Here is a 12,343-nt window from a genome sequence, read left to right on the forward strand (position 1 = left end):
CGAGACCTCAACCTGCGCACCCAATAGCAAAAGAAAAACCATTTTTAGCTTTACTTGGTGTGTTCTTGGTTGGGAGATTGAAGAGGCTGACACCATAGAGAAAATCGATTCTAGGGAGCTTTGTGGTGGTCGATAACAGATGGTTGGGTGTAGAGAGAAATCCTAGGTTGTCTCCTAGCTGCAAAATGTCAAGATCAAGGTGAGTTTTAGGGATTGAAATCTAGATAGAGAGTGAGTTTAGGGCATGATGGCGGTGGTGCGAAGTTTGAAAGAAAATTATTTAAAAATCATGAACAATAGCAAATACATGTATCTGAATTCGATATTGAAGTCAATCCATTAAGGTTCTTTGGCTGATTTCACCCTTTTGAAGCCGATTTCGCTCTTCTTAGCACCATCCTTCATGATATTCCAATAATTCTTTTGGTTCCCTGCACACACAAAGCGAAGAGGTTGGGACAAGTCATCGAGAAAGGGAAAAGAAACAACAATGGTCGGTTCGTAGAGTGGGAGGATTTAGAGAGATAGATGGAGAATTTGATTCTTTCGAAGCGATTTTTTTGGTTACGTTTTAACTTGTACTTATTGTATTATTTTTTGTATGATTTTGGGTTAGTTTAAAATTTAATATTATTTTATTAGTGATTATTTGTACTTTAAGCTTAGAGACTGGAACGTCTTAAAAATATATTATTATTATATTGAATCAATTTATAGAAATAATGAGATTTCTTTTTATAACATAGTATAGATAAGTTTTATCTCAATTTTCAAGATGTATTCGTGTCGAGTATTCGTGTCATGATGTGTCACTCACAGATTCATGTATTCGTGTCTTGAATTGCCAGGTCTAGTATTCATGGTGGTGGTTGTTGTCGCTGCTGAAACAGAAGGTAAAGGAGGAGGAGGTTGATGGTGGCTGTGTGGATAGAGCCAGAGAGAGAAGGCTCATTAAGAGTTGGTTTTGTTTATTTTTTCCTTCTAATTTCTGGTTAGTAGGAGTTTGTGGTGGTGAAAATAGGCGGACGATGGTGGTAGCAATGGACATCAGTAAGAGTATGTGGTGGCAGACTTTGGTCGGAGTACAAGCTGGTAGTGTGTAACACCTATTCCAAGTATTATTGGATCTATTTGATTTTAGGGTTTTGGCTGTGGACTCGGCGAGTTGAAGGATCAACTCGTCGAGTAGAACTATTAATTTCGGACGCGGGACCGGGACCTACTCGACGAGTCGGAAGGCCCCGACTCGGCGAGTAGGAACTGTAAAGAGAAACCCTAATTTTTAAGGGTTTGTGCCCTATATAAAGGACTTATGGCTCATTTGTGGCCTCCTTCAGCAACTTACTACCCAGAGGAGAGCGTTTTCGGCCGTAAACCCTCTTTTGGTGAGAAAAAGAGCCTTTGTGAGCGTCTTTTGGAGGATTGTGGAGATTGAAGGAGAAAGAATCAGGAGAGAAGCTGTAGACCCAACATCTATATCATATTGTCCATCAGTCTAAGGTACAAAGCCATGGCCTTTACCTCTAATTGCTTAGATCCCCTTTCTTGGAAGTGAATGACCATTTTTGGGGAAAAATGGGGTCAAGCTTGAATCTGGACTTATGGTTCTAGATCTGGACCTCCTAAGGTCCCCAATGGCATAAAGTTGCTCCCTTTATGCAATTCAGCCCCTTTCCATGCAGTGAAACCTTGTATGAAGACTAGTTTTGGTGTTATGGCCATGAGGAGCCTTGCATGCACGTAAAGTTTGCAACTTTACGTGACATCTACATTAGGGAAGGCTAGATCTGAAGTTTGGGACGCTAGATCCCACTGGAAAAGTCCGAAAACAAGTGGGACTAAAGGAACTCGCCGAGTCCTTTAATCAACGCGACGAGTCAGCCAAGGACTTTACGACCAAGGGGTTTTCGGTTAGGAGTTTGCGGTTGAGAGTTTGCGGTCGCGAACATTAGGGAACTCGACGAGTCACTCAAGTGACTCGGTGAGTTGACGAGTTAAGCAAGAGCTCTACGAGTGGCTGGCTATACTCAACGAGTTGAGGTCAACATGGACTGTTGACCTTGACGGTGGACCTTGACTTTGTCCAGGGTTGACCTAAGAGTATTTATGGGTTTGTGTCAAGTTAATCACCTGATGATTATGGGCAGTTGAGAAGGAGCAGTGTGTGCGATATGACTGACTTAAGCTTATCAATTCAGCATTCGAGAGGTGAGTCTTCTCACCATATCAATGGGTCTAAGGCACCAAGGCCGGCCCATTTTATGAGATGCGGTTGGTTGATTGAATATGCGATATGATAGTATGAAATTTGTATGGAAGACCACGTGGGGGTTCCCGTGGCATTTGGTATAAGACCTTGGAGGGTTTCCATGACATCCTAGTATACTTGCTTGTATAGTTTGCATTATGTCTTGTTTGGTAGGAAGACCTTGTGAGGGTTCTCAAGGCAGGAAGACCTTGTGGGGGTTCCCAGGACAAGAAGACCATGTGGGGGTTCCCATGGCAGATAAAGACCATGTGGGGGTTCCTGTGACATTAGGTGTAAGACCCGGGAGGGTTTCTAGGGCTTCCTTATTTGTTGAATGCATGGCTTATGTGATATGTGTAGCTTATAGCTAATGTGATATATGTTATGTAGATTGTGTGTAGAGTATGCTCTGGGGAACTCACTAAGGTTTGTGCTTACGGTTTACAGTTTTGGTTTCATGTATCATCGATTTGGAAAAGAAGGGTTCGGATTGATCGCAGTGCATACACCTATGATTTCCGCAATGAATGATTTTGGGATGAACTCTGATAAATGATTTACTTAATGATGATTTGAAATGTTCGAAATAAATGGTATCAATGTCTTAGGTAAATTAAAATGAAATTTTTACCCTTGATTTTGGGTCGTTACATAGCGGCAGACGGTGGTTAGAGTAGATGTTAACGGCGAGGGACAATGGTGTTCTTAAATGTTGAGAGACTGAGATGGAGAGAAGTATAGGGAGAAACGTATTTTAGACATTTCATATATTCATGCTAGTAATTAATGGTATTAACCTAACGATGTTAGTCATAAGGACCCGTGGTGTTACTACTTTTGTCAAAAGGGTCCAATGAAGTACTAAGTTTTGTCGAAAGAGCCCATTAATGTAAAAAGGTTTCATAAGAATTTTTTGGGGACAATTTTAAAACCACAAGTATCATTTATAAAATTTTGTCTACATTGTAATACTCTAAAAATATCATCATATAAACATCAAAATATCATCATATAAAACATATGATTTTAACATTTAACCATATCTCAAAAACTTATTGTTAGACACCATAATAACAATTCAAACTTTATTAAATTCACCATAAAATACAAGAGAAAAACAAACACTACCTGACATATCATGTACATACTTATAAAATTACAGGATATTAACATATCATCGTCTCATTCTAATACAAAAAAACATATAAATCTTATTCAAATATGGTTTTAATTTGATGGATATGACGGAAATCATATGCCATTACTAAAGTTCCATCCATTCTTTTGAGCACAAATCTTTCAACCAAAACATAACAACCAAATCTCTTCCATCCACCACTTCCTTCAAACTTCTCTTCTCTTGTAACCATATGTATCCTGTTATCTCCACCATCAACCCATCCAACTTTTTCTTCTTCCCACCTCATTCTTTCAACAATTTCTCTTCTCAACCCTACACTTTCTTCTTTCACATTATCAGCCCCACGACAGAAAAACCATAAGGTTCCATCTACCATGTCTTTCTCATCCCATATAGCCTCTTGCTGACTCTCACCAATAAAAACCGCTTCATTTTGAAATGAAGCTTTCACAAACACATCATTTCCTTTGTCATTATGCTCGTTTTCCTGTTCGAAAACTGGTTCCCATTTTTGTTCCAATGTCATTTCATAAAAGATAGACATTTTCACCTGTTCGTTCAATCTTCCTTCTTTTATGAACATAAAAGGACAATACCACTTGCCAACGACCACTGAATTGGAAGTTTTGTTGGAGGGTGAGAAACTAAATTCAGGGAGGCGTGAACGAAGGGAATCATTGAGTCCATTTGCTTGACGTAACTCATAATTTTTAGGAGTTTTAGTGTAGATTTCCCAACCTTTTCTCCTTAAGAAATGTGGAGGGTATCCATCTTCAGCGACAGATTTGGCATTAAAGCTTCCATCACCTCTACAAGATGCTTTGTAAGGAACGATCTCAAACTGTTGGTACACATCATTTGGCTCCAATGGCCTTGGTTTTACATCACTAACACAATTACAGAAACAACATGGCGTCATGTCTTCCTCCTTGGAGCATGCAAAAGCTTCCCTGAAAAGCCTTAATGTTCGTTTATTCGACATCAATAGGACTTGTGTTTCTCTCATGCTTCTATTGTTCTTCTTGAGTATGCTTATTATTGTCTGTCCAAACTTTTTTTTAGATAAACGGCATTATACTTTTATAATTTTTTATGTTTTGATCCAATTTCTGATATTTTAACTTCCTGAAAGTTACATAATGATGCAAAAACTTCATATTTTATACCTTTACCATTATTTATAGTTTCCTAACATTGTGTCAGTTACATAAACACCCTTAAGGTTTTATTCGATCATCATTATAAAATCATGTGTTAATAATGTGTGAAATGAAATTGATGGATTAAGAAGACAAAACGAGTTAACATGCAAGCAAATAGGAGAAATCAGAAAACACATGCTACATATCTAAAGGATTACTTGAGCGAAAAAGTTAATTGATAAAACTAAGCAATGTATAGTATACACACATACCCTTTATGCGATCCACGTGGCTTTATTGCATAGTAACGGTTTGAAGACAATGGTTGATTAAGGACAGGAATAAAGACAACTTCATTATAATAAACACGTCGATGTTCACCATTCCCTGAAGCATAACGTGTGGTCAATCTTTTGTTCTGAGGGAAGGGTAACCCTGCAAGATACCGATTCTTGTAGAGCCCAAAGCATGAGTAAGTTTCGGACTCTTCGTCTTGGATTATCAAGTAACCCGAGTTTGGACCCTCGGGAGGCTGATAAAGAGCTTCCGGAGAGCTCTTGTAATGAGAAAGAGATCGAGTCACATACATATCAAAACTTATGGTTTTAGTTTGTGGTTTTGAAAATAGGTTGTTGATGTTATCATGTGTATATATACATTAGAGATTTGAGATTCAAGTGATTATCTTGGAGAAGTTAAATAAGTAATTTGAATTTTCTTTTGATTATTCTATTTTGACCAAATCAACTACTGTTGACTTTTTTGTGGACATTAAAGATATTATCTGGTACAGATCGAGGTTTTGGATGTTTAATATATTATGTTGGAAACTTCGTTGCATCCGTGTATGATTAGAGATGAAGATCCTAGGTAGCTTCGCGGAAAGTGTTGGTATTTTAAATTGGAATGTTAACTTCAAGCTAGTTAACTGATATTGTCATTTTTAATAAATAAATAAATAAATAAAGAAATTCTAGTCGAACGTGAAGAGATGTTTTTTACGAATCTCAAAAAGTTGACACAAGCTCCTAAGCTACACGTCTCATATCACATTTTTACATATTAATTTTTTTTTATATGTTACTTTCGATTGGTTTATTTGGAACTCTGTTGATTTATTTAATTATTTTATATTTTAGAGTAAACTAGTAAACTACTACTTTTATTGGCCGTACATAGAAATTAATTTGATGATTCTAAATGTAACTAAAAATAACCACATAAAAAAAGTATGCCTAATTTATAAAAAAACATATATAAAAAAAATAAGTAAGTTTGTTTAAAAAAAAAAATTAACAAACCAAAGTTCTAAAATTGCGTCAAAACTTTGGGCACCTCAAATCTATACCAACACATATAAAAATAAACACGTAAAAAATAATTTTTCTGAAGTTAACGAACGATAAAACTGCAAAATTAGTCTTTGTGGTATTCAAAAAAATATGGATAGGATCCAAAAACTTTTCAACTTGCATGGATAGTCCAAAATCAAAAGATTTATGTGAATTTGGTCCCTGATAAATTAAAATGACTATTTTGCTCGTTATTATTTCTCTTTTATATTTAGTGCAATATTTCATTAATTATAAAAACTAAAAACTAAAACCTTTCTCTCTCTCTCTCTCTCTCTCTCTCTCTCTCTCTTTCTCTCTCTCTCTCTCTCTCTCTCTCTGGTCCTTCATTCTTATCGTGAACATCGTTAAATCCTCAGATCTACAACTCCTTACAACACATTTAATACGATCTGAGATATTAAGCACATAAACAAACTATGAGATGGATCAGACAAATGGGGCGGAAGTGAACCAAAACAAATTGATTTTCTCCCCCAACCCATTCTCGTCTCTGTCGCCTCTATTCCATCCTATATTCTCCAGTTGTTGGTACCCAAACACCATCAACCAACTGAAGAGATTTGGTTCCTTAGGAATCCCCAAACTGAAGATGCATCACCAAACCAAATCAAACCTAATCTGGTAATAACGAGATTTCTTTGACAGAGATCAATGTTGAAGCAAGCCCCACTTCTGATGACATAATCAAGAAACCCGAAATAGCAAAATTAGGTTTTTTGTCAACAAATAATGGATCTAAATCGAGCAATGTTCATCCCTACCTACTAGTTGCGGGCTCTAATCAGTCGTCATTTGATCCATATTCTTTCCGAGGTCGCCTATGTTATCTGCTCCTCCAAAAACACCATCGACTCCTCCCTTATCTGCAGCCTATACATCCCTTGGAGATGACAAAATGGCTCGGTATGTCCCGAGCCATATCCGTGATTTCTTCCTCAGCTCATGGATTTCAGACACACAATTACCCAAGTTAGGCATTCTAACGTCGTTGTAGACATGGTGCTAGGTGTTGTAATCTCGACTTTTCTTGATGGATTTGGTTTTAGGGTGTTTTGGTTTGTGATCAGGTGAAGTGAACGAGTTTGATGGGGGCATCATGTTGCAGATTGGAATTCTGGGGAGAAAAAACGAGATAGATTGGGAAGATGGTGAAGAGAGAGAGAGAGAGAGAGAGATAGATAGAGAGAGAGGGGTGGGTGGGTGGGGGTACATATGGAATGATGGGGTGGACGAGCATAATTCTTTTCTTTTTTTCATTAATACTTACAAAATAAAAATTATAAAAAAATACAAAGAGAATCTAAAAGGGCAAAACAGTCAATTCAAGTGCTCCATGGACCAAAACTACGAAAATTTCTTAAATTTAGGACCAAAATCACGGAAAAATCTTGATTTTGAACCTTCCATGCAAGTCGTAAACTTTTTGGACCTTATCCACAATTTTTTGAATACCACAGGACCAATTTTGCAGTTTTGTCAATTGTCTTAACGAACAAAAGCTATATTGAAAATCAAATTTTATATATATAGTAAAAGGGATAAACATTCAAAGTTTAGAGAGTGAAGGAAGTAAAAATAATATTTTACAAAGTAAAAATCAAATGAATGAAAATAATATTTTGAAAGGTAAATATTAAAAAGTATCTTATTACAAAGTAAAATTATAATTACGAGGATAAAAATCAAGAATGTCTAAATGTCATTTGAAAAAGTAAAGGTATAAAGTTTTATTTTAACAAGGAAAAAGTAGCTGAAATAAATAACCGACTTTTGATTTTAGTATGTATATAAGATAATTACAAGACCAAGATTTGAAGTAATTTATTTGATTGTTTTTTTTTTTTAATTTTTTTCAATCGAAATGTTCTATATATATATATATATATATATATATATATATATATATATATATATATATATATATATATATATATATATATATATATATATTCAAATGTGCATCAACAAATATTTTGTGGATGTAGGGATTAATATGGCCAAGTATTATTTAATTTCAATAAATAATTAATTAAATTATCTATCCTTTAATTTAGGCAAATTAGTTATTTAAAACCCTATTGTCTCTTCTATCGACACCCACAAAATCGTATCCCTCCCGCTTCCATCGACCTTCGGCCCCATCAAAAGACCTCACGCCACTTCTCTTATCTCTCGCCATCAGTTTCATGCAGACTCTTTGCTTCCAAGTTCCACCATCTTGAAATCAAGGACACGTCGACCTTCGATCTGTATAAAATTCGTTTTTGTCTTTCGATTTAAGGGTTTTAAAGAATCGAGATTTTAATTGGTTTGTCTAACGACGAGTTCATATTCATCATATGTTACGGTTTTGAGGCTTTCCCAAATAATTTTTAAGAACATCATAGTCTTGTGATTTTTATCTATCTCCGTCTATCTGAATCTGTGTACATACCCAATATAACTTAAATTGGGTTTAGGTTTAGTATAGATAATTTTACAATGTCCTTAATTTTACTTAATGTTTAGTGGTATTGGACCAACAATAGAGATAATTTAATGTTCTTACTTTTACTTGGATACATGTATAGAAACAATATATATAATTAGGTTGAGGTTTAAAAGAAATAATTATAGGTTGGATTTAATCTTCTTATAGAATGAAGATTTTTTCAAGAATAATTTACTATAAAGGCTGTATTGTTATAAAATGTGGCAAAAATTCAAAAAATGACATTGTATGTTTATAGAATGTGACAGTAAAAATTGTTTTTTGTTTATTTTTGGACCTTAGATTTTTCAATAATATTAATAATAAATTATTATTCTTTAAGAATGTTGTTATTCTTCAACTCATGATTCAAAAATTTGTTATTTTTTAGAATGTTCATTCAATCAGAATATGTATTCTATCAGAATTTGTATTCAATGAGAATATGTATATTAAACTCTTGGTCCACATTTATTCCTACATCCACATAATACTTATTATCCACACTATAACCTACCATATATATATATATATATATATATATATATATATATATATATATGTTACAACTTACAACCCGTGGGAACCACGGGTAAAAGATTTATAAAATTTTATTAAATTAATAAGATTTAAGTTTTTTTTTAAGATTTTGTATTGATTAAAAAACAAAAGGAAACCATAATAGCAATATACTTTCAAGGTTTATATATGCAGAAAAGTAATTATCATTTGCCCCTCGTTCAAACTCCTTAATGGATCTGCAAGAGACCATAATGGATCAACCAAACTTGATTGCTTCATCTTGTATTTGAGTAGCAACTTCATCATTCATCTCAATCAAGAAAAAACCCTGAAAAAAATAGTAGAGCCTAGAGACAAAAACAAAGCGATTAAGAAACAAACCCCAAAACCCAAATGCCACAAAACCAAGAAAATTGTGTCGTTGGATGCAGATGTCAACTGCTTCTGGATCTAAAACCCAATAACTTTAGATGGGTATAAAGAATCGGAAGGAATGCATCACTAAGGTTTCAGATGAATTACATGGAAAAATAATAAGAAAGAATAAACAATCTACTTTATTTTTTACCATTCCTATTAATATAGACAATGTGCTTTACTTTTAGCATATGATTGCATTGTACTTTCATTTCCTTCCTACAAATAAGATTCAGTTCACTCTTCTTTTCCCTTTCGGCAATAACATCCATATTATACATCCTCCATCAAGCCTGTGAAATATTAGAAAAGGATGAGACTGATATAATCTATATATCAAAGCTTATCATTTCAGACAAAACTTTTTAATTTACCTGATTTAAAGTGGCAACTCTATGTTCCCTTATGTTTAGGAATATTATCCTAGTATTTAAACCACAGTTACTTGCTTCCAAGATTATAGTAGAAAGATGAATCTATCTATAAGCATTCCTCAATAACCACTCAAAAGAAATTTTAGATTTTTGTTTAATGCAAAGTCATTGCAGAAAATAAATGTTTGAATTCTATCCAAGACTCCAACACATTGACTGTCCATTACACCAATTTGACCACCCCATAGAAGAATTTTTGTCTTCCTTAACTATTAAATAATTTTAAATAAATATAACAATCAAATGGGCAAAATCAAGATACACAACAAAAAGCTTACCAGATAGTTTTTTGAGGGACACTAAGACTGCATTTCTAATACAGGAAAGATACATATGCTCAAAATTCTCTTAGCAACTTCACCTGCAAAAAGATTCAAACAGTCTACTCCATCATATTAGCTGATCACATCTTAGGAATATATTTATATATCTTGTAATTATCTTTTATATAATTTACTATTATATACCCCCTATATGTGGGTATATCTGATTGTATCTTATCCCTATTTATATATAGGGCTTTATTCATTAACGGAAGATAAGGCAATTGATTCAAGATCTGTAATCATTGTTATGGTATCAGAGCCTACCTAAACCCTAACAGGCGATTTTTTTTAAGAACAAAGCCACAGTTTTGCTTCAATCTTCTTCCATGACAAAATATGCTTCTGGTTCAGGTGAAGTGAAGGACATGGCCTTGCACCCTGCCTACACTGTCACAAACATCCAGACAAAGATCCGAACATTGGATGGCTCTAAAGTCACATACTCGTCCTGGAAAAAGTTGTTTCCTCTTTACGCCAAGGCTTACAAGGTTCTCGATCACATTAATGACACTCCTGAACCAGTTGACACCAATCCCGGGTACCTCCAATGGGCTGAAATCGATGCACTTGTCCTTCAATGGATATACAACACCTTGTCTGATGAATTAATGGTCCGCATCTTAGAGACTGATACCACTGCCCAAGCCGCTTGGAATAAACTCAAATCAACTTTTCTCAACAACAAAGGGTCACGTGCAGCAGCCCTTGAACAGGAATTCACAAGTCTTACCTTGGGAGCATGTTTATCAATGGAATCTTATTGCCAAAACTTAAAGATCTTGTTGATCATCTTAGAGATGTTGAGAACCCAATCACTCAGTCTAGACTGGTCTTACAAATGATTCGTGGGTTACCACCGGAGTTTGATGTTGTCGGGGCCTACATCAATCAAAGCTCTCCGTCCTTTGAAACAGCTCGTAGCATGTTACAACTTGAACAACACAAACAAAAAGCTAGACAAAATCAAACCTACTCAGTTCTCGCTGCTCTTACTTCTGTCAATAGGACACCACAAAACGAAGCAGTTGGTCAACGTAATCAAGGTCAACCCTACAACAACTACTCGAGCAGAGGTACAGGTACTCGCGAGCGAGGCTTTACTGGTTGAGGACGTGGCAAAAGCTTCATGGAACGTGGCAGTTATCGCCACCAAAACTGGAACCAAGGAAATCAATGGCAGCAGCAAGGATGGAATGGATTGCAATCATGGTATCCACCTCCATCACCATACCCTTTTCAAGGACCGAATCAATCCACAAATCACTGGGCTAATCACACCTACGGGCCCGGTCAATATTCTGGACCCACAACACAACAGGGGCCAATTAGACCTCCGATGTAGCCATCAGGTCCGACGCCTACTCCCACTCCTCAATTTGTTGGTTATTCTGACTACAATTTGTCAGATTTAGCATAGACAATGCAACAAGTTCATATTAATTCCAATGATCCGGCGTGGTATATGGACTCTGGTGCCTCGACGCATCTTACATCTGATTAGGGTAAGATCTTAAGTTCCATAACTACTTTGCCTGTAACATCGATTTTTGTTGGAAATGGCTCTAGTCTGCCAATTCATGGGTCTGGTCATGCTTCTTACACTACCCCCTCTCATTCATATACTTTAAAAAATATCTTGTTTACTCCATCCGTTATTAAAAATCTTTTATCTGTTCGTAAGTTTACTATCAATAATCAAGCTTCTGTTGAAGGACCTCAAGACTGGAGCTCTTCTTTCTCGTCATGATAGCACGGGAGATCTTTACCCCTTCACTGCACCTTCCAGTTCTACTGCTCTGCTTGCCACTTCTCACGATCGTTGGCATGCTCGTTTGGGTCACCCGGGCGCTCCTGTTTTAGATTTACTTCGTTCAAAATTTTCAATTTCTTGTAATAAACCTACAACTTCTTCTTTGTGCAATGCTTGCCAATTATCTAAACATACTCACTTAACTTTTTATGATTCACAATCTGTTACTTATGCACCATTTGACATTATACATTGTGATCTTTGGACATCCCCAGTCTTAAGCAAATCTGGTTACAAATACTATATGGTCCTTATTGATAATTTCACTCATTATGTATGGGTATACCCCCTCAAATATAAATCTGACACGTTTCTCACTTTTACAAAATTTCACAAGCTTATCCATACGCAATTTAACCGAACCATTAAGTCATTCCGATGCGATCTCGGGGGAGAATTCAACAATCATGACTTTAAATCCTTTTGCCCACACTCATGGTCTCGTCTTCTGTTTCTCTTTCCCTCAAACTTCCCAACA

At 35.6% G+C, this 12,343-nt stretch overlaps 2 protein-coding genes and 1 long non-coding RNA gene across 3 annotated transcripts; 1 reads left to right on the forward strand and 2 right to left on the reverse strand.

Annotated features, from left to right (window-relative positions):
• Window positions 1-3,316: 3,316 nt before the first annotated feature.
• On the reverse strand, window positions 3,317-5,199 carry LOC145092786 (uncharacterized). The gene is made up of 2 exons (XM_079030763.1): window positions 4,804-5,199; window positions 3,317-4,339 (listed from the first exon to the last, which is right to left on the reverse strand). Exons 1-2 carry the CDS (start codon window positions 5,118-5,120, stop codon window positions 3,460-3,462), a joined length of 1,197 nt encoding a protein of 398 aa, XP_078886889.1. The 5' UTR covers window positions 5,121-5,199; the 3' UTR covers window positions 3,317-3,459.
• An 852-nt stretch (window positions 5,200-6,051) lies between these two features.
• Window positions 6,052-7,076, reverse strand: LOC145094561 (uncharacterized). The gene is made up of 2 exons (XR_013703415.1): window positions 6,648-7,076; window positions 6,052-6,558 (listed from the first exon to the last, which is right to left on the reverse strand). It is a non-coding gene; the product is annotated as an uncharacterized LOC145094561 (long non-coding RNA).
• A 3,305-nt stretch (window positions 7,077-10,381) lies between these two features.
• LOC145095473 (uncharacterized) lies at window positions 10,382-11,163 on the forward strand. Its single transcript, XM_079033344.1, has 2 exons — window positions 10,382-10,778; window positions 10,832-11,163. Exons 1-2 carry the CDS (start codon window positions 10,382-10,384, stop codon window positions 11,161-11,163), a joined length of 729 nt encoding a protein of 242 aa, XP_078889470.1.
• Window positions 11,164-12,343: the final 1,180 nt, after the last annotated feature.

This window comes from Lactuca serriola, chromosome 3 (assembly GCF_051521515.1).
Source record: "Lactuca serriola cultivar US96UC23 chromosome 3, Lser_US96UC23_V15, whole genome shotgun sequence".
NCBI classification, from domain to species: domain Eukaryota; kingdom Viridiplantae; phylum Streptophyta; class Magnoliopsida; order Asterales; family Asteraceae; genus Lactuca; species Lactuca serriola.

Bases quoted from the DNA above. Each gene is read 5' to 3' on its own strand.
- LOC145092786 (XM_079030763.1), bottom strand. From the start codon at position 5,120: ATGTATGTGACTCGATCTCTTTCTCATTACAAGAGCTCTCCGGAAGCT. The intron at 4,340-4,803 runs GTATGTGTGTAT...AAGGCTTTTCAG, and splicing joins CCACGTGGATCGCATAAAGG to GGAAGCTTTTGCATGCTCCA.
- LOC145095473 (XM_079033344.1), top strand. From the start codon at position 10,382: ATGACAAAATATGCTTCTGGTTCAGGTGAAGTGAAGGACATGGCCTTG. The intron at 10,779-10,831 runs GTCTTACCTTGG...CAAAACTTAAAG, and splicing joins CCTTGAACAGGAATTCACAA to ATCTTGTTGATCATCTTAGA.